At 46.3% G+C, this 27,554-nt stretch overlaps 1 protein-coding gene across 2 annotated transcripts; it reads right to left on the bottom strand.

Moving 5' to 3' along the window:
• Nucleotides 1–180: 180 nt before the first annotated feature.
• On the bottom strand, nucleotides 181–27,110 carry PDPR (pyruvate dehydrogenase phosphatase regulatory subunit). 2 transcript variants are annotated; one of them, XM_032701101.1, is made up of 18 exons: nucleotides 26,849–27,110; nucleotides 26,159–26,456; nucleotides 23,797–23,930; nucleotides 22,816–22,897; nucleotides 22,563–22,726; nucleotides 21,459–21,580; nucleotides 20,448–20,565; nucleotides 19,035–19,184; nucleotides 15,838–16,030; nucleotides 14,000–14,124; nucleotides 12,188–12,343; nucleotides 11,961–12,094; nucleotides 11,430–11,578; nucleotides 9,994–10,106; nucleotides 9,570–9,664; nucleotides 8,863–8,952; nucleotides 8,422–8,604; nucleotides 181–7,510 (listed from the first exon to the last, which is right to left on the bottom strand). In XM_032701101.1, the coding sequence occupies exons 2-18, from the start codon at nucleotides 26,383–26,385 to the stop codon at nucleotides 7,106–7,108; spliced, it is 2,640 nt and encodes an 879-aa protein (XP_032556992.1). In that variant the 5' UTR covers nucleotides 26,386–26,456; nucleotides 26,849–27,110; the 3' UTR covers nucleotides 181–7,105. The 2 variants fall into 2 exon arrangements, with proteins under 2 accessions (XP_032556992.1, XP_032556993.1); XM_032701102.1 differs by having other exon boundaries at nucleotides 26,159–26,453.
• Between the last annotated feature and the right edge of the window lie 444 nt (nucleotides 27,111–27,554).

The raw sequence follows: 27,554 nt of genomic DNA, 5'->3' as shown, positions 1-27,554 counted from the left end.
GACAAACTGTTGAAGGACATAGTTCTGAACACAGTACAGGCAGAGGCAGGGGAAGGGACTCCTAAGGCTGGACCCTGTGACAGGCCTGGTGTCCCTGCAGGACTCCATGCAGACAACCAGGGGGGCTGGATTCTGAAAGACACACAAGGCTCTTGCATAACAAATGCTCAGATTCGGGAGTAGTTAAAATGCCTCTTTATTAATATACAAACCTAGCAACATTTAAGCCAACCAAAATATGAAATGAAATCAAGCATGATATAAATACAGCATATATGACAACATGGCCTCAGTGGGGAGCAGCAAACTCACCCTGACTTGTGCGCTTGGGAACAACTGTCCACGTCCTCCTCCTGGCAATCAGAGCAGCCTCGTCTCTCCTAAACCCCCTCGAATCCAAACCCTGCAGAGGTGAGACCACTGCTCCCCACAAAGGCAGAGCACCTGGCACAAGGTTTCTCTGACCCCACATTGCAAAGAAAGAGCCTCCCCAAGCTGCCAGAGCCGACCTGCTGGCATCTGCTTGCCAGGCCCCTGCGAGGGGAGAGGCCGTAGTGGATGGGGAACCGTGCTGCTGAAAGCTGCTCCTTGCTCTGTCCCACATCAGCTACATCCATTGCACAACATTCACAGGCGTAAGGCACTAGAAAAGTGTTTTCACAGGTTCAAACTTCAGTTGTTCTTAAAATTTCGGTAGCAGCACTCATCGGAAATCCTCCCAGCCCTTTAAAATCTGTTCTTGGGAGACAAAAGCATGAAGGGGTTTGGATGAGCGTCCTGCTGCAAGCCTGACCAAGAGACAGAGAACCCATGAGAGACTTCAGGGACATTACCCTGCCTCTGGTTTCACTGGAAGAAGTGAAATCTGCTCCACTACAGGAAGAATATGGAATTTGAGTGTGGAAAAAAATCTCAGCGGCGGCAAGTAAAAAGGCAGACAGCACAGGATTCTTCTCGCACACAGAGAATGGATCAGGTCCTAGTTGGGATGGCTGATGGCTCCCAAGTATCTGCTCTGCTTGTAGCAGGTGTCAAGAGTCCGTGTGGGAAGATCAACTGTTACCAGCATGGACAAATCAGTAAGTATAGCTCGGAACACCTTCCTGATGATTCCCGCTCCTGCTCGTGGGGATTCCCGATCCGAGCAGGTGGGATCTCACACAGCACATCAGCACAGTGTGCCAGCTCTGGTTGTGCTGCCAGCACAGGAGCCAGCCTGACACTGGGCATGCAGCTCAGCTTTGAGACAAATGGGAGATGAGAAGTCTCAGAGCCATCTCAGCAAACACTGTGGGCAGCGGCAGATCCCCTCTGCTCCCGCTTCTGCTGACTCCCGCCTGCAAATGTCAGATGGTACAGCAGGGAAGCGTTCAAGCAGAGAATTTTGTTTCCTTTAATGCAATGGGACACTCACAGAGTACTCTGCACCAGCCCAGGCTTCTTTAAGAAATAAGAAAACCCATTACACCATGAAGAAAAAGTGAATAAATCCGTTTCCGGAGGGAAAACCAAACAGGAAGGTGTCAGCCCAGCAGCTGAACAGGCACAGGGGCTCCCAGCTCAACACAAATTCCAGCCTCACACTGCAACAGCAGCATCCCCCATCCCCCAGTGCTTGCTCAATAGCAGCTCTGGGTGCTCAGCACACAGCTTTCCAGGAAGGAAATCAAATTGTACCATGGCAGGTACAGTCAGTGCCCAAACACCACACTCAGAGCTTTAAGGCATTTATAAATACTTAAAGGGTTTTTTTCCTATCAAATGCAAAGACTACTCATGCAGAGGGCTAAAAGCACTAAATGCATGGTGCTACAGCCATAATGCTTAAGGAAAGTTTAAAGTGCAAAGAAAATTTTCCAATACTTTTTAGTGACAGCTTGAAGTCATCTGATGACCCTAACCCCCTCCTTCCCCCAAGTCTTGTTCCCTGACTGAATGCTTTGTTTTTTTAAATAAAAATACAAACAATCAGCTAAGGAAAAGGTAGTTTAAAACAAACAAAAAAAAACCATCTTGAAATGAGCAGAAATTAATCTGACCAAGTATTATAATAAACTCATTTGGGAAGACAAACCTAAAGGTTGTGAATATTTTGCTCGACATTGTCAGCAGCCAAGTGTTGTGTTTTAAATAAAAACAACTTCTGCCCTTCCAAGCAGCTGCCCCCTCTCCCAACACAGAAACTACCTTGGTTTTACAGACTTCTTCCCAAAATTTAACCACTCTGGTTCATTCAAATGCCCTGGAAGGACAAGGTTAGCAGTGCCAGTGCTGTACCTTTACAGCTGCAAGAATGTGCCAGAGAGAGACCAAAGTGTTTGGGGCAATCAAGTGCTCACAGTTCCCACCTCACCTATGTGGCACCGTTTCCATCCCAGTGAGAGAGGGAAACGTGCTTGGAAACAAGTGCTAATGCAGTCCCAACGTGGCCCAGAGCCACGGCTCTCATCTGTCCAGCACCAAAGCTGCAGAGGAAGATGCTCCCTGAGCTGGGAATCCAGGCTGATCATCTCTCTAAGGCTGGGCTTAAGGAATTAAGTAATGGGCACCAGCTCAAACCTCTACCATGTCTCTCCTTCCACCTCAGCTCAGCCACTCTGCCACCCCCTCTCCTGTTTTTATTTTGCCATGCCTCGCTCTCTGATGGGCAAAAGGGACTAATGTGACTAGAGAAGTGGTAAGGACAGTGGGAAAACCCTGGCACAGGGAAAGGGAAGGTTAAATGATGGGATATACAGTGACCACAAACCTGCCTGGATGTTCAGATATTGGTATCAGCACCATCTAAAAGCTGAAGGGCTTAAGCTGATGCAGAGAGGCAGATCTAGAGCCAACCCAGCTCTGATGACAAAGCATCAGGTAGAAGGAAGAGAAGAACCCTGTGCATGAGAAATCCTGCAGCAGCACAGGCTGGGGTTTGGAGGTGCTGCAGGAACAGCAAATGATTGGTGGCAGCTCAAATGCAACAGTAGAAAGGAGGAATCCAAGCTTACACCAGGACTTGGAGATGCAGTGGTTGTTTCACACAGCCTCCCCTCCTTGCCACAAAATAAGAAACTGTCCAGCAAAGCCTGTCAAATCTAGAAACAGGAGGCAGCACAGGAAAAACAAGAAGAAACCAAGTCTGGCAAAAACAGATGTGAAAATGACTGTAACACATTCTCCTGAAACAGAAAACATCATTCCAAAATAGGCTGCATTTGTTTTATCCTCAGATCATTAAATATGAACAATAAAGTCTCTCTTCTATAGTACCAGTTTTACTCAAGCCTTGCAGTACTCAAAGACCAACAAAACATGAGAACATAAGGACACAACAAGGTTAAGACAACGTAATACCTCCAGAAAAATCATTTAATGGAAGGAAGTGGTACCTCTTCTCCAAGTTCCCCAAACTACAAACAACACTTGGGCAAGCCAGCCCTTCCCATGCATGCACATTTAGATGGATTCACTCATTAGCTTCCCTCCCAGGATGCCACTATGAACAGAATCTACAGGGCTGTTCCCATTCTGGACAGCAAAACTCAGAGAACTGCTAACAACCCTGTGACTGACACACACGAGGTGCAGAGGGCAGACCTGCTGCTGCTTCAGCACAGAATGAGGCTGTTTCCCCTTCCACTGCAGCAGAGAGGGATGCTGTTCTAGTGTTTCCCAGTCCAAGGTGCACAGTCTTACCATTCAGAATGAGAACAAACCACCTTTCTCAGCAGAAGGCATTTTAAGACAGTTTTAAGGATGAGAATCAGGATGTAGAATTTTACAGTCCATGTTATTTACCATCTTAGATGCTAAGACTGTGCCACAGCCACTTCCAAGACCAGATTATTTAATTTTCTGATTTGAAGGTGTACTAAAGGTACTCAACAGATTTTGTTGTTCTTTTTTTAGGCACTCCACTTTAATCATCGGATAAGGGATTAGTCTTACACGTCACTGCTTAATACCTCTAGAAGAAAACACTACACTAGCAGGACCTTCCTCAGTCTCAGAATCACTATTTTAAAACGTGATCCAATTGTCCCCTTGACGGGTGTTCAAGTTGGTGAAGACAAACTATTCTTTACCACTGTAAGGTTAAAAATAGCTACACCAGAAGTTACATCGACTGAGCCTGAACAGCAGCCGAAGAGCTCTCAGGTTCTGATACAAAACAAGAACCAGAATTCACAGCAGAGAAGGCCAGAGTAGGCGTTAATGAGCTGCAAGACTGACAATTACCAAACCACCCAAGTCTCAAACGGCACACACAGCATTACAAAAAGTGTTGCTATATCTATCAGCAGGGTAGAAAACTATTTTCGCTCTCTATTTTTGGTATGGAAAAGTCAATAGATCTAGACATAAAATAAACCTTCCAGGCATAAAATAAACCTTAGCAGACATAATGACAAAAGTAGCTCATAAACCACAATTTTATTGTCAGAACTCCCGGAGAAGAGACACCAGTGAATGAAAAGTTGCCTGAGGAAATAACAGGCACCTATAAATTAGGGAAAAGGAAAAATAATCACAAGGAGGAATATAATCTGGCTGCAACTTAAGGCTGATCCTTCAGGAATGAAGGACAGCATGCTGCTAACTTCCCTTGGTTTGGTCTTAACTAGTTCTAACCCTGCAGAGAACAAACTGAACGGTCCCAGCTAAAATCTCTCTTCAGGAGTTGCATGATGCACCTCAGCACACCTTGGCCCTATAATTTGCCTTCTCCTGAAGAAGTATCTTGCCTCACCAGCAACAACAAACAGTCAATAAACCCTAACCAGAAGGGCTGCTCTAAGACACACCCTAAGTTTGAAGTACAAAACTCTTTCTTTGGCTGAGCACCTGTTTCCCTGGATAAGGAAGGCAAAGCAACATCCCATAAAACCAGTGTAGACAGACCAAGGTCCTCCTTGGTACGTACGTCCAGCACAGGAACAGTGGGATCGCGGTATCTCTCCAGGCAGAAAAGATATGCAAGAAGTAATTACAGAGTTTAAACTGCTATTAGATGCTTTATGAACCTTTCATTTAAAGCAATTAATTCTAACACACCAGGCAAAATTTCAATTCAGAGAACAATAACAGGGGAATTTGGAAGAAGTGGCAGGCAGGAGGAATCTCCGCCTACAGCAGCTGTGCAGAGTTCTCTGGGCTGTGAGATCTCACTAAGCTGTCCCATGGTGGCCACTCCATTTCAGAGACTGGGAAATTCTGCATGTCAGTTCAAAACTAAGTTTGAAATCCTGGAAGAGGTCACACTACAATGAAACTCATCACTGACAAAGGAACACACGCTCGAAGAAGTGACATCTATGTTCAGCCTACTACACCACATGCTCAGATCCCTAATTCCCTTACACCCTTCCCCAAACTGGCAGCCACAGACTCAACTGAAGGCACGACCTGGAGCAACTAAAGCAGCAGAAAGCAAACCTAAAACAAGAACCAGGGAAGGTTTTGAGCTCATATTTACACCATTGATGCTCGTCATTTAACTGGAAAATAAAGTGCCCAAAAAAGATTTGAGATCATAGAGATAAGTGTTCATCATGGCTGACAGGGCAGACGCCAGTGCAACGTTGTGTTTGAACTCTGGAAGAAATGCTGGAGCAGAAAGACCACGACAGAGGCAAGGAAAATGTTTAACAGATCTTTTTCAAGTAAATAAAAAGAGTCTTTGCTTTTGATTGTGCTCAAAACGTGAAGAAGAAAAAGATGTACATGTGCACAATGCAACTCAGCAACCCCCCCACTTCTACACCATTTACCAGCAGTGTTCGAACCGGCACATTTTGACACATGAAGAAGGGGTGAATCCCAGCTGCACTGTCTGGAGCACCTGCAGGAGAAGTCAGATGCAAAGAGCAGTGCTGAAGGAAAGCAATTCACAATCCCACTGCCATGCTCCCTTCACTCCCATATTCAACCCCTTCAGATGAGGTACTACTGAGAGAGAAGAAAGAAGTGTAACAGATTTGAGAAGAAAACCACAAGACTTCTCCAGTCCAGCAGAAGCTGCTGAGATGTGTTCTAACCAGCAGAAGAAAACCCAGTGTTTCTTGCACCACAGGTGAGACAAATGCTGGGTCTTTAACTTCAAAATAACCACGGGCAGCTAAAACTACAAGATGTTGTCCCCTCCTGCTGCTCAAGTTCCCCAAACCAACACAGGTTTTACATGAACCTTGCCAGAAGAGTTTGACCAAGTCACATAAACAAAGTGAAAGACAATCCCCAAAGGGACTGTATATTGTGCAGCTTAAACAGAAGCAGCATTTCAACACTGCTGTTAACATTAAACACTAATGTATGTCCTTGTTAAAAATCAGTATTTTTGCTAATTAAAAAAAAAAACAACATTCCTTTATAGAATTGAAATGCACGTGTTGATCTTCAACTATAATTATAGAAGGCCATTTAGTTTCAGCGACCCCCAGGCAAAAAAAAATCCAATCCCAACAACAGCAAACTTACCAGTGCTACTGTCACCTCAACGCTCTGATGTTAAACTTACTTGATTCCCTGGTTAGGGAAAAACCAAAATGGTGCACAAAGGGGGGCAGTGACAGGCGGGACGACACCCCCACCTGTCTCCTGGCTGCTGCTCACCCAAGGCTCTGTCTCGTGCCAGTGAGGTAGCTGAGCGTTCTATTGCTGTGTGCGTCGACACCCCCACCCCTCTGCAACGTGCCCTGTGGAGAGCAGGGGGAGGTCACAGCGTCCATCTGCACCACAGGCAGCACGACTGGCTGTCCCCTGCCTTGTGCTGGAGAGCAGAGAGGAAGGGTGTAGTCCTCAGGGGGTCACCCCAACCCTTCCCATCACCGTAAGGCCAAGGCCTTTGGTGCAGTTCACTCCTACACAGGCACCCCTGCACATCCAGCACTGTGCTTCATCCACTGGGACATGGGGGGAGCCTGGCGAGGGTTGAAGGAGGAAGACAGACAGGAGTGGGAAAGGTTGAAAATTAAGGTTTTAAAATATACAAAATGTAACACGCTGGAAAAAGTTTAAAAGTTGCAAGACAAGAAAGGAAAAGAAATATATGAGGAGGTGAGGAGAAAGGGTTGGAAGATGGAGAAGCTCCAGCTTGGGACAAGGAGCGGGCTGGGGAGCACTACTCTGTCTGGTAGCCACTCAGTTCCACCTCGTCCTTGCGGCGCCGCTGCGTGAAGAGGGAGCTGAAGGGGTAGAGCTTGGCTTTGGCCTGGAAGCGCTGCCCAGCGATGTCGATCTCGTACTCCCCCTGGTTGATGAAGTCGGTCGTCACCACCAGCTCTTCTCCCGTCTTCTCGTCGAAGTTGTGCACGAAGCCGAGGCAGACGTGGCGCTCCAGGGTGTAGCTGTAGGCACTGCTGGTGGTCTTGCCCACGTAGCGGCCGTTGCGGAAAATGGGCTCCCCCCACCAGGGCCAGAGGTCCATATCCGTGTCATGGTCCTCCAGGATGAACATGGTGAAGCGCTTGTACACACCGTTCTGCTTCTGCTCCAGCAGCGCCTCCTGGCCGACAAACTCCATGCCCTGTGGGGAAAAGGAGGCGTCAGCTGACTGAGGGACATGAGCTGTGGCAGTTGCTGGGTTGCAGCAGAGCAGCTCAACGACACAAGGGCAATTTACACCTGAAACCTGTGCCCTATCAACATGGGCTGCTTCCACACACAAGAAACTCAGCTCAGGCAGAAGCTTTTCTGTCATGTTTGTTGTTCCAGATGTTAAAGGACGCAGTAATGTCTGTGAAGTGGGCCTTTGAAAACATCATTCTAATTTTCACTGCAGTGAAAACCATGTCACCATTCTAGTTTTTGCCATTTTTCTGGCTCTGGAAGTTTACTGTGCTTTATAAACCAGAGGGAAACTGTAACTAAAATGAGATTTGTTCTCCCAGTCACTACATTCCTTTCTTGAATTGATACAAGCATTTGTTTTGGCTCAAAGATGGAAGAAAAAAGACAAGCCAATGACAGCAACAGCACCTGACACCATAAAAGCAAGATATGACTCTATGCTGTTCTACATCTTAGTAAAAACAGAGAACTCCTCTGTTTTAGTAAAAATAGAAAACACCTGTTCTTGGTGCCTAGCCTTGTATGCCACTTGGTGCATGGGCTGGCTTTTGCTTCATCAAATTGGGAAAACAGCTTGGAGAAACAAGAACCCTGAGCATCTGTAAGGTACAGAGCACTCTCTGCAACACTGAGCACAGCACACATGAGCAGCACCAGACATACACGGGCCAACTGGGAACGCTGCCCAGGAGGGATGAAGACAGTACTTTTGGTATTTCTAGCACCTTTTTGAAGTACAAGAATATATGTTATAGCTACGCACTGCACACAGCTCCATCCAAAAAACGACACAACTATCTGCTGGGCTGGCAGCCTTTTCAATCTAGTCCTGCTCTCCCACCAACCCCAGTGCAGGAGGTGCTGTACCTTTTCCAGCTTGACCTGGAACTCACGTCCACACTCCATAGGAGTGGTAAAAGCATCCAGATCCTGGCCCCAGAAGGCAAAGAACTTCTCAATGCGCAGGCTGCGGAGCGCGTAATACCCGGCATTCCGGATCCCGTACTTCTGTCCCATGTTCATCACCTCGTTGTACACATGGAGGGCATACTGCAAGGGAAGGGTGAAACACAGACTGGCACCAGGAGAGAGCTGACACCACCAGGGATGTCACCGTCCCCTGCCACCGGAGCACAAGAGCTCTGCCCGACTGGAAGGCAACATAAAGCAGGGACACTCCCCCTGGTGCCCGCAGGCAGCTTTCCCATGGTGCAAACCAGACATCTCATCACCCTGAGTCAACTTGGAAAACGTTTCTGATTATGCAAGCAACTGCCTTAATCAGCTCAGGCTGCAGTGTACTCTTACCTCTATGGGGATATAAAGCACGAATCCAGGTTCTCCTGTGTGAGTGATACTCATCACACGGATGCCATTAGCATAGCCCACGCTCATCTCCTGCAGAACCAGAGGGGGAGAAATCATCCCAACTGGAACACAGCACAGAGATCCAGAAGGAGCACAATGTGTAACACATCCACACTGCCCAGCCCTCTCTCCCCTTCACCACCTGCACATGCTCCCAACGAATTTCAGTTTCAAAATTCAAATAATGATGTCACCTTATGCAGACTTGTTAATCACTTCATGACACTTGGCAATAAGCCTTGGAACTAGATCAGGACACAGGTTGTATTCTAGATACAGAAGGTGAATAGCAGCTGAATAGCTCAGCCTTTTAACATGACAGGAGACAGTGATGCCTGAGTCACTGATCCCAGCTGCCCCTCTGAAAGCTTCGTAATTGATTATATGAAATATGTTGAGATACTAAATGGCATCAAGTCTACAGTGAGACAAAGACTGAAAACAAATGCATACTCACCTATATATTTAGCAAGCAGAACCCAAAGTGAGCTTAGTGAGTTCTTTACCAACCTAGTTCAGTAACTGCAGCAAACCTGTATGTAAATCTAAGTTCCCCTCCAATTATCCAAAATATAATTCTTCCCCTCCTTCCACACACATTTTGAAAAGCCTGGTAGGGTGAGGAGGATGGAAGCACAGTCACTCACCTTGCAAAAGAGAGAGGGAAAGTGTTCTGCAGTCATGGGGGCATAGGACAGCTCTGACAAGACATCCACAGCACGGGGGCCAATCAGATTGAGAGCTAAAGGGGGGAAGAAAACAGCATTAGAAGGAGTCTTGCCTCTAACATGTATGCCCAAATTTCTGAAGTCTTAGTGTTTATTGAACTAATAGGTACGTTTACATTTAAGAACAGAGCAGAGAGTCGAACTACCTCCTGACAGTCCACAGTAAAGCAAAGCTGTCTTCCAGCTCATGGTTTGCCAGAAGGAAGTCTCTGAATTGCTGTTTTCATCAAAGTGTTTGGAAAGGAGACCAAGTCACCGCTCCAGGCACTTTAAACAATTAAATGGCACGTGGCACAAGACACCATTTGTGATTTTGGGCTGTCTGCTTTCAGTGATTTCTTACCTGTGTACTTCCAGGTCACATCCTCCAGGGTCAGGTTGCTGTCATCTGGCAAACGGTTCTTCAGCCAGGCCCAGCAATGCACTTGCTGGTCAGTGGGGGAGATCATGAAGAAGCTGGAACAGACAAATTGAAACCAAGAAACACAATGGATGGACAGCCACAAGGTGAATCAGGTTTATTCTTCACTTATCAACTACTGAAGCTATTCAGCAGCTTCCATACCAATAGGAGACTAAAACAAGCTGGTTTGTGAAAACCACGGCTAAACTCTCTGCATCAATGCCATCACATCTGTCATGACAAGAAATCCCAGACCTCAAGCATTAGCAGTGGTCTGGTGACAAGAAGTGACTTGATGTGGAACACAGGGAATTCTACAGAAAGTCGACAGAGTATCAAAAGTCACAACCATTCTGCAAAAAGAACTTGAAGCTCTTCACCACCAGTGATTCTGTCTACTCTGACAGTCAGGAGTGCACGGTTCACACAGCAATTTCTTGCTTCAGCGAAAGTTTTTTCACACACAATGGAGGTTATTATTAACAGTTTCCAAAAACAGAACCCCTCTTGATACAGGAAAATGAGCTACTTGTGTGTGTGTGTCTGATACAAAATGTGAGCTAAAGTACATCATTAACAGAGAAACATCTGTAGAAATGACTAGGCAAGGAGGGAAGCTACTGGTTCCATGCAGAGAAGGACAATACTTTTAAACAATCCATGAATGCAGACAGAAGTGGAAGAGAGAGAGAAAAGCTGTTTCGAATTGAAAGAGCAGCAAAGAATGCTTTTACATCAATACAATGAAAACACACATAGAAAACCATCCAGAGAAATAATGCCAACAGTCAGCTGGGACAGGGACATGAAGAAGTTCTTAAAAATGAGAATTTTTTTTATTAAATGCCAAAGAGAGAGCAAACTGGTGAGTGTAAAGATGACATCCTGCAATCGTGTCTCCATTTTCATCAGAGAACACAAGAAGAATGATGAGAGATTGCAGAGCTGAGAATCAGAGTACCCATACAGCAATGCAAATTGAAGTAACCAAAAAGGAGTATTTCAGTGTGCAATTCCAATAAGGAAGCTGGTCAGGAGCCAATGAGGGACCGTTTGGCTTGCACTTTAAATGGCTACCTAAATTAATAAACTCCAATGACTGCTGAAAGCAGTTTGTATTTCAAATGAGAAATCAAACATCTGACGATCTAACATTTCGAGGAAATCTATGTTCATCTGTAATCCCAAAAAAAGGCTTATTTCCTCCAATACCTGTAAATTCAGAAGCTCCCTTTCATGTGGGTTACTGAATTAGGAATGTAAGTGGAGAACTGAGGCTTTTTAGCCTACAGTGGTGACCAAAGGTTATGATCTTCATCAAGAAGTCCTTCAAATACCCGAAGGGTGATGGCTAAAGACGCTGCCTGCACACCCACCTGCGTTTGCTGAGCCGGGCTATGCTGCAGTCATTCTCATACCCTCCTTTCTCATTAAGCATTCCTGTGTGCACAACATGCCCAACTGGCACATCCAGGTCATTCGAGAAGAGATACTGCAGATTCTCCAGGGCCTCATCTCCTGTGGACTACATGAATCAAAAGGGAGAGAAAGTCAGACAGGCTGTCTGAGCGATACAAATCCACCGGGGCAGCTTAAGATTGCATCAATGTTCTGGCTCAAATTATTTCAGCTCGTAATGATAGTGACACTGATGTCTCGAGCTAACAGGACACGATGGCACAGTGCCCGAGGTCAAATTCTGTGTATAGACTAAGCTGGTATTTCTGTAAAGTGGGCCCTCAACAGACAAAAACCAGTCTATGCTAAATACTGTGGTACCACCTGAATTTGGCCACACAGTGTGACCTCCTCTATCTATCCTCAACAGGACACAGGGAATTTTGCAAAAGCAGGCACTGATAAACTAAAGGCCACCTTTAGAAGGTGGTACTTCCCTAGGTACTTACACTTATTTCAAACTTGGTAAAAGACGACATGTCAATCACACAAACCGCCTCCTTACAGCACTTGACTTCGGCACCCACGATATCAAACCAGTCTGGCTTGTAAAAGGTTTTGCTGTGATCCAGATCCAGCAGATCTAACACAGAGAAGAATCCAAGTTAAAACTCACGTACCGGACGAACTAAGACCCACCGGGAAGCACCGGGCAGAGGAAGATACAATCTCATACCTTTTCCAGGCGGGACAAAATACTTGACTCTCTCAAATCCGTGCTTCTCCATCCACCTGGCCCCCTGTGCGTCCAGGCGGTCGTACAGCGGTGACGTGCGCAGCTGCCTGCCCGTCTGGAAGTCCCAGCGGGGAACCTTCAGGTCACACATGAGGGCTGGAAGGGTCACAAACACCCCTTATTAGGCAAAGTGATTATCTTTAATCTCTTTCAAATTATCAATACTAATATCTGAAGCATTAATAAAACTCCCTCGAAACGGTTCCGAACTTCCTTCTCTGCTTTTTGGAAAAATCAACAGATCTGTTTTGAGTCGTTTATAGCTCTTCAAAATCAGAGTAACAATATTTGCACAGAACACTTATATTTATAGACACTTACAGTCCCATGACAACACTGCAAGGTAACAAAACCTCCATTTTTCATGAAGTCATGTTGACTAGCATTAATTATGCAGGATCTTTCCCTGGCAGTGCACTGCATCAGACAGTTATTTTGACAGAGCTAATGCTGGGGTAGGCAGCCCACAGCTACAGGGACCATCTAATTTTCCTTAAATAGTGGCAATTCAGCCTTTTCTAATTATTGAAGCTTTTCTAAATCGCTCCTATATCTGTTTAGCCAGTATAAAATTTTCTTATTTAGAAAATGAGTTACTCTAATAATCACTGAGCATCCTCCCTGGCTACCAGTGGGGAGTAATAACTCAAGGATGCTTGAATACTACTTTATAAATGTTAAGATTCTACCTAGATCATAAACTGCTTAAAACTGAAGATAAGCCCAATATTTCTTACTGAACATTTCCATCACTTCTGCCTCATAGGTAACAATTTAATGAATTTATTGGCAATATCTGGCATTGGTATTCCTGAAAGAGTGGGTATAGGGAAGAATGGATTGGAATAGAAACATAACACTGCAGAAACTGAATACAGTACTCCTCCTGTAAAAACTAGAGTGATTCTGTAGCTATCAGCACTGAGGTTTGTAGTGGAGAGCAACACTAGAATAATGCTCAGAGTATAAAGTGATTTTTTCTGGGAGGAAGGTCAAAGCATAAGGTTTTTATTCCCTGGATACAGCAGGGCTAAGAGGTTTACCCAACTTCTCTGCTTTCACCTGAACAGATGTTTTTAGTTTAGACTTGGAATTCAAGTAATTGTTCCTGTTATGCAACTTGTGGAGCACTTTGTACTTCCATTTGAAACTTCAAAAGAAGTCATCCACATTATTCAGGACAGACAAGCAAACAACAGGAGGAAATGATGAAGCAAGGCTTTAGACAGGAAAAATGGCATCTGTAATCTATTCTGCAAGGTATTTATTGCAAACTTTGACAGGAGAAAGTAGAATATGTCCATGAAGGCTTCCTAAATGATGCAAGATAACCAGGTCACACCAGGCAGAAGCTGGAAGTGATGGTATTTCCACACTGCAACGATGCACAAAGAATAATGATGTCTGAGACAGCGTAATATCCCCAGTTAAGACCTTGGCATTGCTTTACTAGGCTGGAGTCCTACACAGATATGCACAAAATTCTCTATAGCAGAGGCAAAGCACAGAAATAGTACAGAGCAAGGTACCAACAGCACTTTAAAAGGAAAGTTAATAAGAACACCGCTAATACAAAAAAACCCCCAGCAACCCACATCCTTTCCTTTCTCCTGGGAAGGGGCTGTTTTGCCACAAAGGAGGTCAGGAAAAAAGGAAAACGGTTCTCAGAGGGATGACAGAGGAGAAACAGTGCAGGAAAAGGGGAAAATCCTGGACAGCCTGGCCAGAACTGAAGGCAGAGCCCTCACTTACGCATGACTTCCATAACCCGGTGACGGAGGAAAGTGCGGCTGCTCTGGAGGGTCCCAAAGCGCTTCAGATCCAGAGGCCAGACATTGTCTGATGGATACCCATTCACCATCCACTCTGCCAGGTACCTGATGGAAGAAATAAAGACTGGGATATCAGCCAACATCTCAAGGGAAAGAGTTCAGCTTTGAAGTCAGAAGCAAAGCAATTCAGACACGAGAACTTCTTGCAATAGGGAGAGAGAAGAAAGGTAACGTGGTATTCTACACACCAGCAGAATGTGGAAGGTTTCCCTTCATAAAACCCACCCACCAGAATTCCAAATTACTAACTGCCCATTAGGATGAAACATACAGGGCAGCAGGAAATTAAGGACACATGGGTAAAGGAAGCCAGAGCCTGCACAGGTAACCTGGCTGACACTGTGTCAGGTCCTTGGGTTCTGCCACAAAAGGAGGTGCAAGTAAGTTTTGGTTGGAGTTGGGAGGCTTCTGCTTTGCTGTTTTTCAGTGCCTGGTGTAGCCTCAGCCACAAACCACCAGTGACAGCATCCATTTCAGCACAAGGTGCCAGCCAAGTTCTGTTTAACTACACTTCCAGCAGTGAAGGAGGAAGGAATGCTCCAGAGCTAAAGGACATAGGCAGCTCAGAATACAGCAGAGCAGAAGGTTCTGTTCACAGCCACTAAGCCGCAAAACAAAGGGGTTTGGAACTGATCATGAAAAGTTACATTAGAAAGCTAAGCTGCTTATTTTGGGGCTGTAGTAACAAATAGACAAATACTGCTTTTAACCTTAAAAATTATTTTGATTCTTAAGATAACCTCACTGCAAAGATTCTCTGTATTTTATATGACACAAAAAAAAAATCATGAGTTGTTTCCCTGGTGAGTTAAATTATTAGACAAAGGACAGAAATAACGGAGACAAATGCAAATAGTAACACCCACCATGAAAAATTAATAGCTTGTTAAGAAGACTGTGTGGTAGAAGGGATGCTGGGTCACCAAAACCCAATGGCAATCAGAGGGAGCAATGATCATTCTCCAAGCAACTTTGCTGCACACTGACGTGCCTGACCAACTATCTGCATTAACACAGGAGCTTGACTTCACTGGGAAATTATTGCACCCTTAGCTTACTGTAGGGGACAGTCTTTAACTACTGGCAGCACCAGCATCATATATATGGTGCTTCATCAGCATCAGATTCACCCTGTTTTCAGATGAATTAACTGCTGTGTCAACTTGAATGATCTAAAGACTTCAATCAAACGATAAATTAAAGGGGATCACGAAGCACAGAAGATGAGGGAATACATGCTTTGCTAAGCTTTTACCTCCTCCTGGTAGCTTAAAAAAATCAGATCAGTTAGAGAATCATAGAATCACTGAGCTGGAAGGGACCCACAAGGACCATTGAGTCCAACTCCTATTCCTGCACAGGACAGTCCCAGGAATCACACCATGTGCCTGAGACCGTTGTCCAAACACTTCCTGAAATCTGCCAGGCCTGGTGCTGTGACCGAGCCCTGGGGAGCCCGTTCCAGCGCCCGACCACTCTCTGGGTGAAGAACCTTTTCCTAATATTTAACCTAAACGTCCTCTGACACAGCTCTAAGGAAGCTTACTTGATCCCCAGCTGATCACTGAGCTGTGATGCCAGAGGAGAGGTGTGCAGGACAGGAGGAAGGGTCCAGCACAGATTTGGAACACAGTCAGAACACGGCAACTGCGATGTGGCAAACACCGACCCGAACACTCTACAGAGCAGGATCGTCTGAGCAGTGTCTTTTCTCGGTTAAAGCCTTACTTACACACACACCAGGGATAGACCACTTACTTGCCTGCTCCCCCACCATACGAAATCCCAGCTGAGTTCATGCCGGCCAGAACGAAGTAGCCCCGCGCGGTGGGCGACTCTCCCATGATGCATCTCATGTCTGGTGTGAAGGACTCGGGGCAGTTCACCAACTGCAGGATCTGCAGAGCCTCCAAACCCGGCATCCTGCGCAGGAGGGCGCTCAGAAGTGGCCCTGGGACCCAAGAGCAGAAAGGGACAAAAAGTCACGGCCTTCAGTCTCAAACACATTTCGGTTGCTTCGCCTTCAAACCGGGCAGCACGCCGGAGGTTCGTCAGAGGACAGGTGGAAAATGTTCCATGTTTTGATACAGTCACAGGAGAAACTGTTTACCTGCTGGATCACGCCATAAAAGCAGCCATACTGATCCAGACCAAGAACCCAGTATTGTTTGCCACAGTGCAGGAGCACTGTTCAGTTTTGTTAAGGAAAACAACAAAGGCATCATACAGATACTGAGTGAGGAGTGAGAGCAGGCAAATCTATATGACACTTGTCCCATGCACTCTGCCAGCCTCCACCTACATCAGCTCAGAGGATTTTCTGAAAAACTTATATGTTTCCCTATTTAGTAACCCCTGAATTGATCTCTCTTAAGTACTAGACTGGTCTCCCCCAGCCTCAGGAAAACATCCTACAGATGTGGACAAGGAGTTCCACATGTTTAGTATTTTCTGTATGAGGAATTACTGCCTTTTGTTTTAAAATTCACATAAACTTTTTTTGATGCCTCCCAGCATTAAAAGAGACGGTGAACAGGAGATTCCCATCTAGGCCTGTCCACCTTATTCCAGATTCCATAGATCTCTGTTTATTTCCCTTCTGTCATCTCCTTTTCCCCAGCCCACTAAGTCACTCCTTGTTTGGAAACTGTTCCAAGCTTTGACCAGCCTCTGGCTGCTCTTCCACCAGGCATTCTCCAGTCCTATGATACCCTCTGGAGACAGAGAGCCTAGAACAATAACTAGATCTGGCAAACCAAAGATTCAGTGTTGCATAATGCCTGTGTTTTCTGCTTCTCTCCTAATAACTCCTAACTTGTCTTTTGCTTTGACTGCTACTGCACTGATGTCTTCAGAGAACTAATACAACTAATACAGCCCCAAGGTCTGTTCAAAGCCCATCATGTTGCGTGGTGAAAGTCAGACCATCCCCACACACTTGCGTCACTTCACATTTGTCCTCATAGAATTTCCCTGCCACTCCATTGCCCAGTCACACTGGAAAAGTCCTTCAGCAGCTCTTCACAGTTTGACATTTGAGAGTGTTAGTAAAGGGATAAGATATCTACTTGCCTTGTCTTGCCCAAAAGTTACCTCTGCTTAGTACTCCAGCTAAAAGCCCTCAAGATTCAGCACCAAGAACACTCCTCAGCTTTATGCACAAGCAGTAAAATAATCAGATTTCACACTACCTAACAACTTACAATCAGAAACAGTCTTTCTGACCTGCTCTTTCTCTTCCCTCTCTCAAGCATTAGAATTCCAGAGTGAGAGCCAAGCGCTTCTTTTATTGATAAAAAGAGAGATCAGTGTTAGACTTGTTCTCATACCCAGTCCAATTTAAGCAACTGTACAGGCTATTTTAAAATCAAAAGGTGTTCCAACTACAAAGATCAAAGTAGTAATACAAGAGCTCGAAACCCAGGAATTGCAGTCCTAGAAAAGGATCAATTATTGGCTGAGTAAGCTCTGACTCTGCTCAACTGTTCAGCACTTTTGAAGGGATAAAAGGGTAATGCTGGAGCACAGAGTGTATCTGCTTCTGAAACTTGGCCAATTTGGGGGTGCCAACAAGCAGTACCTTTTAATTTCAGCAGTACCTAGAAAACAAAAAAGGAGGTGGGTGCAGAGCTCAAGCAACTCATTACTGAAGGTAATATCTTCAAGCAAGTCTGTAGGCATCTAGAGATCTAAAAACCTTCAGCATATGCCAGCACAAAAGCAGCACCCCATCCTGGTTCCACTCCCTGGAGTTTAAACTTCTATGGTATCAGTATGGTGTCTCTCAGAAATCAAAGTAATATTAATCAATTTAATCTGCAGAGTAGCTGGAAGAACACACTAACACTGCAGAAAGAAATCAGTGAAATTCCATCCGTGCCTAGAGTCACAAAAAGAGGCATGTGCACTCACAAGGGATGCAAAGAGCTCTGACTCAAGGGGAAACTGGATTCCTGAAAATAAGGCAAATGTGAAAATGAGAGGGCACACATGAACCTACCAGGCATTAAAGGGGAAGTGGGGGAAAGAGAGACTTATAGATCATACCATGCTTTTTCCTACAGAAATAGCCCTCCATGCAAAAGTACATACAGAATATAAAAATAGAATCAAATAAAATGGGAAGAGGAAGACAGAACAGTCAAATACAATAAACCACCAGTGTCAACAGTGGGATGAAGGGTGGGAAGCCATAATACCAAGTGCTGTCCACATAGCAAGTGTCACTGGTAGAAATGCACTTGGCAGTCACTGCTGGAGAGAGCTGCAGAAACAAAATACCACGGGCACATGGCAGGTCAGCAGTGTTGATCTGCTGTGTCACCAGAGGAGCAGCATGTGGCACTGACAGTCAAAAATCACCTCAGATGGAAGAGCAGCACTGGAAGTTCATGCAGTACCTCACTGCCCCAAAGGAAGTTAATACATGCCGAGGGTTAGTGGGTGTTTTTAAACACTACACAGATATCACAGAGACCCTGGAATGGTTTGGGTTGGAAGGGATCTTAAAGTTCATCTCATTCCAAACCCCCTGCCAGGGGGACACCTTCCACCAGACCAGGTTACTCCAAGCCCTGTCCAACCCGGCCTTGGACACTTCCAGGGATGGGCAGCCACAGCTTCTCAGGGCAACCTGTGCCAGGGCCTCCCCACCCTCACAGGGAAGAATTTCTTCCCATTGTCCAAACTAACCCTTCCAACTCTGTCAATTGGAAGCCATTCCCCCTTGTCCTGGCACTCTATTCCCTTGTCAAAAATCCCTCTCCAGCTCTCCTGTAGGTTCCTTTCAGGTACTGCAGCCCTTGGCAAAGGGGTTTTCTGTGAATTACTGACATATGAAGAGATGAATGAATTTGAGAGAATATTCATCTTTCCCAGCCTGCACTGTTGCAAACTCTGCCTTCTGCAGAAGCCACGTGTTTCACTGCTGTGGGAACTTTTCTTCCCTAACATACCAAAATGATCCCAGTCTTCTTGGAGGTTCTGAATCTCCAGCTGGTTCCGTCCCTCCGTGAAGAGAGGTTTGGGGTTCTTCTCAAAGCCTCCTGAGAGGATGCCACCCTGCCAGTTGCGTATGTAGATCCTGCCATCTGGGTCGACAACAGCTGCAGAGGAGAGAGAAAAGAGGTGGGGAGGGAATTGAGAGAATCTGTCTCAGGCTGTCACCCCACAAACACCAACACTGGGGGCTGGTGACACGCCAGGCCAAGCTAGTGGCCTCCTGAGAGGGGACAGTGCCAGTCCCCCAGCCCCAGCTTTCACACCATCCTAGTTCTCACGTGACACCTTGGTGAGACAGTTCAGGTCACTAAACCATTAAACTCCCACCACAACCATGCACATTAACTTTGGGGCAGCACAGTGAACTGAGCTGAACCTAAGGAGCCTCACCAGCAGGACAGTGATCCCAGGAGAGAGAGGACATGAGGGATTCACATCCCTTGTGGCACTGATAAGCTATTCTACTGGCTTAGTTCCACTGAAACTGCACCCAGGACCAGATCTTCCACCAAGAGTTGTCCTGCCTTCCCCTCTTCCTATGTTAAACCAGTTAATTTTAACAGGGATGCCTCACAGATCCAGCTTGCTGAAGGCCACCAGCACAAAGAAGGTGGGCAGCACTGGGGTGAGGATAAGCAGTCAGGTCTGGATTGCTTCTCCCACTGATAGTGTCAACTTGAAGTATTTATGATACTCCACCTGACATGTTCCACAGCAATTTTTGCCATGTACAGAAAAGCTGCAACTATATACATATTTATTTTTTTTTTAATTAGTCAATTAAAAGTGAAGAACTTGGACTTAGGGCAGAGACCTGAATTCCCTGAAGAGTATATACAATACTCACTAGAAGCAGAAAATCATGCTAGCAAAGGTTTCTACTTCCCAACCACAGTTTTCAAACACAAAGGCTTTTTTTTTTAAGAGATCCAAAAGCCAGAACATGGGGGAGGAGCAATTACCTCAAGTGTTTGGTTGCCCCTACAGCTCATAGACATGTAAATGCCATTGTAAAGCCTGAGGTTCAGTTGGAGGAAAGGAATAGATGGGCCATTTGTGGCCAGCAGCCTGCAAGGAAAACACAGTGCCAAGGCTAGCACCCTCTCCAGCCCACAAACAATCCAAGTCTCAGACACAACTACCAGTCAAGCTAGAGAGAAGGCCATTCTCCTGTACAAAGGAAGATATTCTTTCTACCACTCAAAGAGGATACTCAGAGCAATTCAGCGAGAATGTACTTCACAGTCCCAAATGAGCTGATAGCCAGAGGCTGGTCTTTTTGTCACCAACTACACGTGGCCTTGGCAAGGCAGGTATAATTCAGGTATAATTCACCGGAAAGTGAAGCAGAGCTGGAGAATCCTTACTGGGTAAGCTGCTGGACAGAGGCTCCGCCAGAGGGTGTGTCAGGAGGTAGAAGTGCTCGCAGGCATGGAGTGGGATATGGACTGGCACCTCCCCAGAGTGGCCCAACTCATAGGCCCACTGTAACCAAAAAAGTGCAGGTCAGAATGGAAAAGAAGGAAACTACCTCCAGTAAAAAACACAGCACATAAGCACAGGTCACCTCTGCGAGTTTGCTTTCATAAAAGACTAAGTAAGATTTGGTTCAGGCCCCTGGACCTTAAACAGACACAATTTTTTTCTCTTTTCTTAGAATTTGAATTGTTTTGGATAAAGACTGTTTTTTTGTTTCTAACACAAGGACTAGAAAAGTGGAGCCCTGACTCAAAACTAAGAAGTACCAGCTTACAATACAAAAGCCAAACAAGATCCGTTGATCCAAGTCAGCACTAGATTCAGCATCTAGAAGCAGAACAGTCAGCATTTATTTAGGTGCCTCTACTAAGATCCCTTACTAACAAGAGGGACAGCTGCTAGTTGAGAAACTACAATTGGCAGGTGTATTTTCCCATGGAGAAGACATGACACCAAGGAAGAAAAAGAAAACAAAATTGTGGGGAGGAGGGTGAGAGAGAGAGGAGGGTAGTGAGACTTAACTGTCTCTCTAACAGCCAAAGCAAAACTCTTCCTGTCAGAAGTGTGCACCTCCCAGGAGAGAGACCAAGGGCAGAGCTGTACCAACAAACTGCAGGTGCTGCTCAGCAGGTTAATGCCAAGCCTTTGGTGCCCAGCAAACAGCAAGCACTGCCTCCTTCACACCCCCGCTGGGCTGAGCAGCTGAGTAACATGACTTTGATCTACTCCAGTAAACCAAACCAAAGCACAAGCCCTTAAAAAAGAAGGGAAATGAACAAACAAAAACAAACAAACAACATAAACCACACCACACACATTAAAAAAAAATTTAAAAAGTGGGGGAAGTGCACATATTCTTAAGCAATGGAACCAAGAAATAAAAATGTAAATAATTTAACCTGGCCAGCACAGTTGACAAAGTACTGGCATTGAATCCGCCCCCTGTCAGTCTCCACTCCAGTCACACGACCCTTCTGGACTGTGACGTGACTGACACTCGTCCTTTCGTGAATCTGGACACCTGGAGAGGACATCAGAACATCAGTAACCACAGCCTCCCTCCTAATGTGTTAACTTCAAGCCCTTAAACTCAACTTAAATGCTTATTTTCTCTCCAAGACAAAATTTCTACTCTTGACCCAGTAATTCTTAAGTGAAACCCTATTATTTGTAAAACGTCACGTGTACAATTTGTACATAATTTAAAGGTTGAGACTGTGAAGAGCTACAGTATTTTTTCCCATGTAACAATCAGGGTGATAAATACACCCCCCATAGTCAGCAACATGAAGAAACAAAAAAGTCTCAGCTATGGATTTCTTTTCATTCAATTCCTTTATGCAACAAAGTCTGTAGTTTCAGATGGCAAGATGGGTTCTTTTATGGGAAATTAGTCATTTTGTGGGGGGAAAAAAAAAATAAATCAACAAGCAGTATGCAAAAATAAGCTGGACTAACAGAAACTAAGAGAGGTATCTTCTTAAGCAGCTTTGTCCAATCTGATGGACTTTCATCCTTAATGACCTTTATTGCTGTTGCCATATCTAACCTTTCTCCCACTTTTAGACCACTCCAAATTTGCCAAAGTGGTGGGCAAACAGTATTTACTGCTACATTTCCAAACCATAATGTGCCCAATGACATATGCAACAAGGCTAAGTCACACCTTTTCATCTGCAGGTAACCAACTATTTGGAAGTGTAATTCTGAGTTAGGTCCTACGAAGGAAAGAGTGTGTGCTTATTCAGAGAAATATGTAACCACTAAACAAACAGGTGTTTGGTCTGTCACAGCAAACCTGTAAAGATTCAGCATGTAAAAAAAATTCGGCCTGTTTTTTTGAGAAGAAATAGATTTAAAGGATCTGAACTTCACAGAAATAACCAAGTTTTGGACTTCAGCGCTCAGGATATCGAAAGAGACGCAGAACATAATTTTCTTTTATGGAAAGAAGGTAACTATCATGCAGGAGGGCACTCTACAGACAAAAGTAAAACTCCTACCATTTCGTGAGGCCGCGGTTGCCAGAGCCAGACTCACATTGGCAGATGTCACGAGCGCATCTTCTGGCAAATACATGGCCCCCACGAGGTCGTGGATGTTGATGAGCGGGTGGAGCTGCACCGCTTGCTTTGGGGTGATAATTTCACAGGGGATGCCCATCACACTGCCACAGAACACAAGAAACACGGGGTCACTGGTCTTGCAGGAGAGCTGGGGCTGTCAAGACGGGCTGTACCTGCTGCTCATACGTACTTCAGCGAGGAAGCGATGCGCTTCAGAGAGATCAGCCGGTCCTGGGTCTGAGCCAGGGACAGAGAGCCTGTCTTCATGTACCCTATGGCAATGACCAAAGTCAAGTCAGATTTTGACAGGATCTTGAATTCCTTTTCATCTCACACCCACTGCTTTAATATAATTGCAGACCTGTCGCTTCCACTACCCAGGAGCCCGGAAATCCCAGATCCTCAAATAACTTTAAACACTTATCAGCTATTAATAAAAACTGCATGAGAGCCAACTTTTCAAAAAAGCAATTTAATTTTTACTTGTGTTCTCTTTCTACTTCATACAGTTGTGTTTGTAAAAGAAAAAATAAAACTTCACACGTGAGAAAGAGAAGTTACTGGCCAAGAAGTGACCTAATTACTACTGAGAAGAATAAAACTTCAACAACTGAAAGCAGAGATTTTGTGACTCCAACACCTGCATTAGATCACTGTTCTTGCAGGCACAGTTATTAACCTCTATTGAGTCTGACATATACCATGAGTTCTTCCCAGCAAACAACTTTAAAGTTCTTCCTATCAAGTACATGTCCAAACATTTTGGAGGGAGAGGGAGAATTTCAACACAGCCTTTTCTTGTTATTTCCAGGGTGAGGCTACAGTAAGAGACTTGGCTTTGCCTGTGCTTCAGTGCTCCTGTTAACCACCTTCTCTTTTTGAGAACGGAATTGGTGCAGAGAATGGGCCATTTGCTCCAGTCACTGCAATGTACTTTTTAGTGTCCTTGAGGAAGTTGCCCTGCGTTTGCTCAAGTTACAGACATGCAAACTGTCCCAGTTTGCAGGTAGTCTGCCTCCAGTTTGTCCATCTGATACCCTTCTCCCCGCTCTGATTACATTAGTGACATCCCTTTCCTTCTGCTTCAGTCCCAGTGTATTGTTTTTGAACAGGAACTCCCAAACTCGAACACATAAACCCCCACTTGTGTTTCAGTGGTGACACTCTCTACCTGTTGGCACTCCCGTCTCCTGTTCCAGCTGCTGGTAGAGCTTGTTTGAATAGTGTGCCATCTTCAGCTCTATGGACACGGGCCTGGCTGTGCTCACAATGCCCGCACAGAAGCGAGTGGTACCAGCAGCCAACCTGCAGGAGAAGGTGCAGAGAAGGGCCTCATCAGGCTGCCAGGTACACACCCCTCACCAGGCTGCTCCAGCAGCTCCGCTGGCAGCACAAGCCAGACAGCAAACTCTCCCCCAGACACATCAGAGCAACACTAAGTTGGATGATACAGGGATAATACAACCTCTAGAATGATCTTCTGCAGCTCACTTTTGAAAACACATTGCATTCCAGAACCATTTCTCTTTAACTAGTCTTAAACGCTGACATTTTTCAAGGAAAGCACGTTTTTTAAAAAAGTTACCTTACGCTTAAGTTGACCTGTTTTATTTTCCTGCTCTAAAGCAGGACTTTCCTCAAATCAAAATTAACTCGGATTTGAGTCTTGTGTCTTCACAGACCGCAGTCAGAGCAAGTCCCTCTCACGTTCTGCAGCAGCTGCCACAGACAGACACACACCTCTTGTCCCTTTTAAAATTGCCTTTAAACCATTGAGCTATTTGGTGAAGGGCTGCTGTAGAGACAGAAAGCCACAGAAACTCCTTTGCAGCACGGACGGGGAAGACAAGACCATTAGATTTGAGCATATCCCTCGCAACCTGCTTCCACAACACTTCCAAGTCATCTTTCCTGCTGCTAAAGCCATTGTGCATTTTCCCACTTGACATGACTGCTTTCGGCCTGGTGTGTCTGTATTCCCTCAGCAATTCAACCTCAGAATCAGCTGAGTCAGGTGTGTTTGCTACACCCCTACTCACCGACAACCCAAACAGCCAAAGCAGGGTCCCCCCATGCTGTGCTCCCATAAGACATTGCTGCCAATGCAATGCTCCTCTTTCTCCTCGAGCATGCACAGACTGAGCCTGCACAGCATGGTACTCATTGTAGATCTCTCACACCCTGCTCCAAGGTAGCAAAGACAACATTCCCTTACAAACGAAGCCCAGCACCTCATTTCCCCAGAAGGACACTGCTCACAAGATCTCAGAGGAGACTGCCCGATTTCTTCTCTTTGCAGCTATAAAGAACCTGAAGCCACCTGCTCCCCTGCCACACAAACTCTGGGAACCATGGCTAAATACTCCTGAAAGCAGCATCAGAAGCAAAGCTCTAATCTAGACACCTACTTTGGGTGTCAGAAGCTGCTGCAATAAACACTTCTTCAAACCCTAAATTCTCAGCAGCGTCTCTTACCCAAGGTCCCCAAATTGCTTAATGAAAACAACACGAATCAAGCTCAGAAACACAAGTCTAAACAACAGGTAAGGGCTGCACAGGTTTCAGCAGGAACTATGTGCTCTGCCACAGACAGATCCAACTCACAGAGGGCACTTGTGTTCAGCCAAACCGTAACAGCCTCGGCTCTTTTACAGGCGGGCACCAAACCCTGCAACAAACCCGATAATCCCAGCCTTTAACCAGCTTACAGGGTGATGTTTGATGCCTGCTTAGAACCTCCTGCAATTTCTGGAGCTTTGCTGGCTGTGTAATGCTTTAGACACACACAGCATCCTGCTTCCAGAGGTCAGCAGGGGCCGGAGGAGTTACACGGGTTTTTAGTTCTCCTGGAACGGTCCATCCTTGAGGGCTGCACTGTGTTTGACACGATTACCTGCAACTGCACCAGAGCAGACAGACATCCCCCAAAGGAACTGTGATCCACGCCAGGGCAGAGTTCTCCTGATGGAAACTGCAGCCCCTGGAGGACCCACACTGGAGTCCTGCACTGATCCCACCCCACTGATCACCCCCTGTGTTTTTTGGGGCACTGTGGGGAGGTAGAAGACCCTGGAGTGCAGGAGTGAAAAACAAGCATGGGAAAGAAAAGGCAGTGTTTTAACGTTTGGGTTTTGTTTCTCACTACCTGAATCTACTTTAACTGGCATGAAATAAAGTAATTCCTTATTTTAAATTAATTCTCCCTAGGGCAGTTCTTTTTTGCCCATGGCAGTACAATCTCCATGCCTTTATCTTGATCCACAAACTTTCTCAGCTTACTTTCTCCCTGCCTTGCTGAGGGAAATGGCATGGCTACCCCACCACAACCACACAAGAGATACCCTTCACCTGTGCTTGGGAAGAAGCAGCAAGTGTCATCATTAATGTTCAGTATGTCTTGATTTCATCCAGGTGAAAGGCTATTTCCAGCTCTTCACCTTAGTGCAGGTGAAGAGGTGGAAATAACACATTCCAACAGATGCTGACCGGCGCGGAAGTCCTGTTCCACCGGTTTTGTCACCAGAAATCCTTACCTGCCCTGCTCAAGTAAGACTATATCCTTCCAACCCATCTTGGAGAGGTGATATGCCACGGAGGTGCCGGTGATTCCACCACCACAGATGACAACCTGTGCCTGTGCTGGCAAGGAAACTGGGTGAGGTTCTGCTGTGGTTGAGGTGCTTCTCCGGGAGCTGGTCATCCTCCTCCATTTCGGGTTGGCTGCCCGCCACTGGATATCGGACAGCACTCGGAGAAACATCCCGGCAGCACTGGCAGCCTCCTTAAAGCACCACCTAGATGTGCTCAGATGCTACCCCAGCACCGCTCCTTCTAGGAAGGAAAAGATGAGAATCACGTTACCATTTATCTTATTACACACAAGGCTGGCAGTGGGAAACATCACGTGGTCTGTCAGGTACAAAACGACATGGGAAAGTTGATGAGCAAACAGACAACAGAGCAGTTATTCAGTCCTGAAACAGCAGCCTCGCTGGTAAGACTCAAACTCGGATCGTAAAATGGGAACAGAGCGTTACACCTTTGGTTTTGACACAGGGCAACTTGACAACGAGCAGAGAATCAGAGGGAAGCTGGAAAAGGTCTCACGCCACAGGCAGAGCCAACACAGCCAGCAGGCACAGACCATGCTCTGGAACGCTTCACAAAGGCTGAGGTTAACAGGGTAGAAACAAGCCTGATTATTAACACTGCCAGGCCTTTACCTGCGGAAAGAAACGAGTCACTGGCACAGGGCACCGCGGAGGCCTCTCCAGGAACAGCTTTGCCACAAGCCGTTCCCCAGGGCCCGGCTGCGGCAGCACCGGGGTGGGCTGGGGGTTCCCTCGCCCGCAGCCTGTGGGAGCCTGAGGGCCGGGGTGTGAGGGCGGCGGAGTGTCAGGAAGCCGCGGGGCGGGGAGCCGTCACCTCGGCCTGCTCGCCCCCGACCCCGCGCTGCGGGGTGGCCGGGAGGGGAAGGAGGAGGGTCCGGAGTGGTGACGGGGGGGGCAGGGGAGCGGGGCCGGGCCGGGGGTCGGCGGGGCCGGGGGTCGGCGGGGCCGGGGGTCGGCGGGGCCGCGCCGCCTCACCTGGGGCAGGGGGAGGCCGGGCTGACCTTCCGCGCTTTACGGCCGCGGCCGCCGCGCGACAGCCGCCCCTGCGCGTGCGTCACCCGCCCCCCGCCCACACAGAGGGCGTGGCCTCGCCCGGCCCCTCCCCCCCCGCGGTCCCCTCAGAAATGAACCACCACAAGTACAAACCTGCAGACTCTTTTTATTAAATTCTCCCATTTCGTCTGTACAGAAAACAAACAAACAAAAATGCACATTATTATGTTCAGAATCTCAGTAACATCTCAAAATTACACAGCATGGACATGTAAAAAAAACAACAACCCCAAACAAAACAAAACCAAAAAAGGAGCGACCAAAA

This window comes from Chiroxiphia lanceolata, chromosome 13, assembly GCF_009829145.1.
Source record: "Chiroxiphia lanceolata isolate bChiLan1 chromosome 13, bChiLan1.pri, whole genome shotgun sequence".
Classification (NCBI taxonomy): Eukaryota; Metazoa; Chordata; class Aves; order Passeriformes; family Pipridae; genus Chiroxiphia; species Chiroxiphia lanceolata.
Note: the sequence above shows the minus strand (reverse complement) of the source record. Positions and strands in the feature narration are given on the sequence as shown.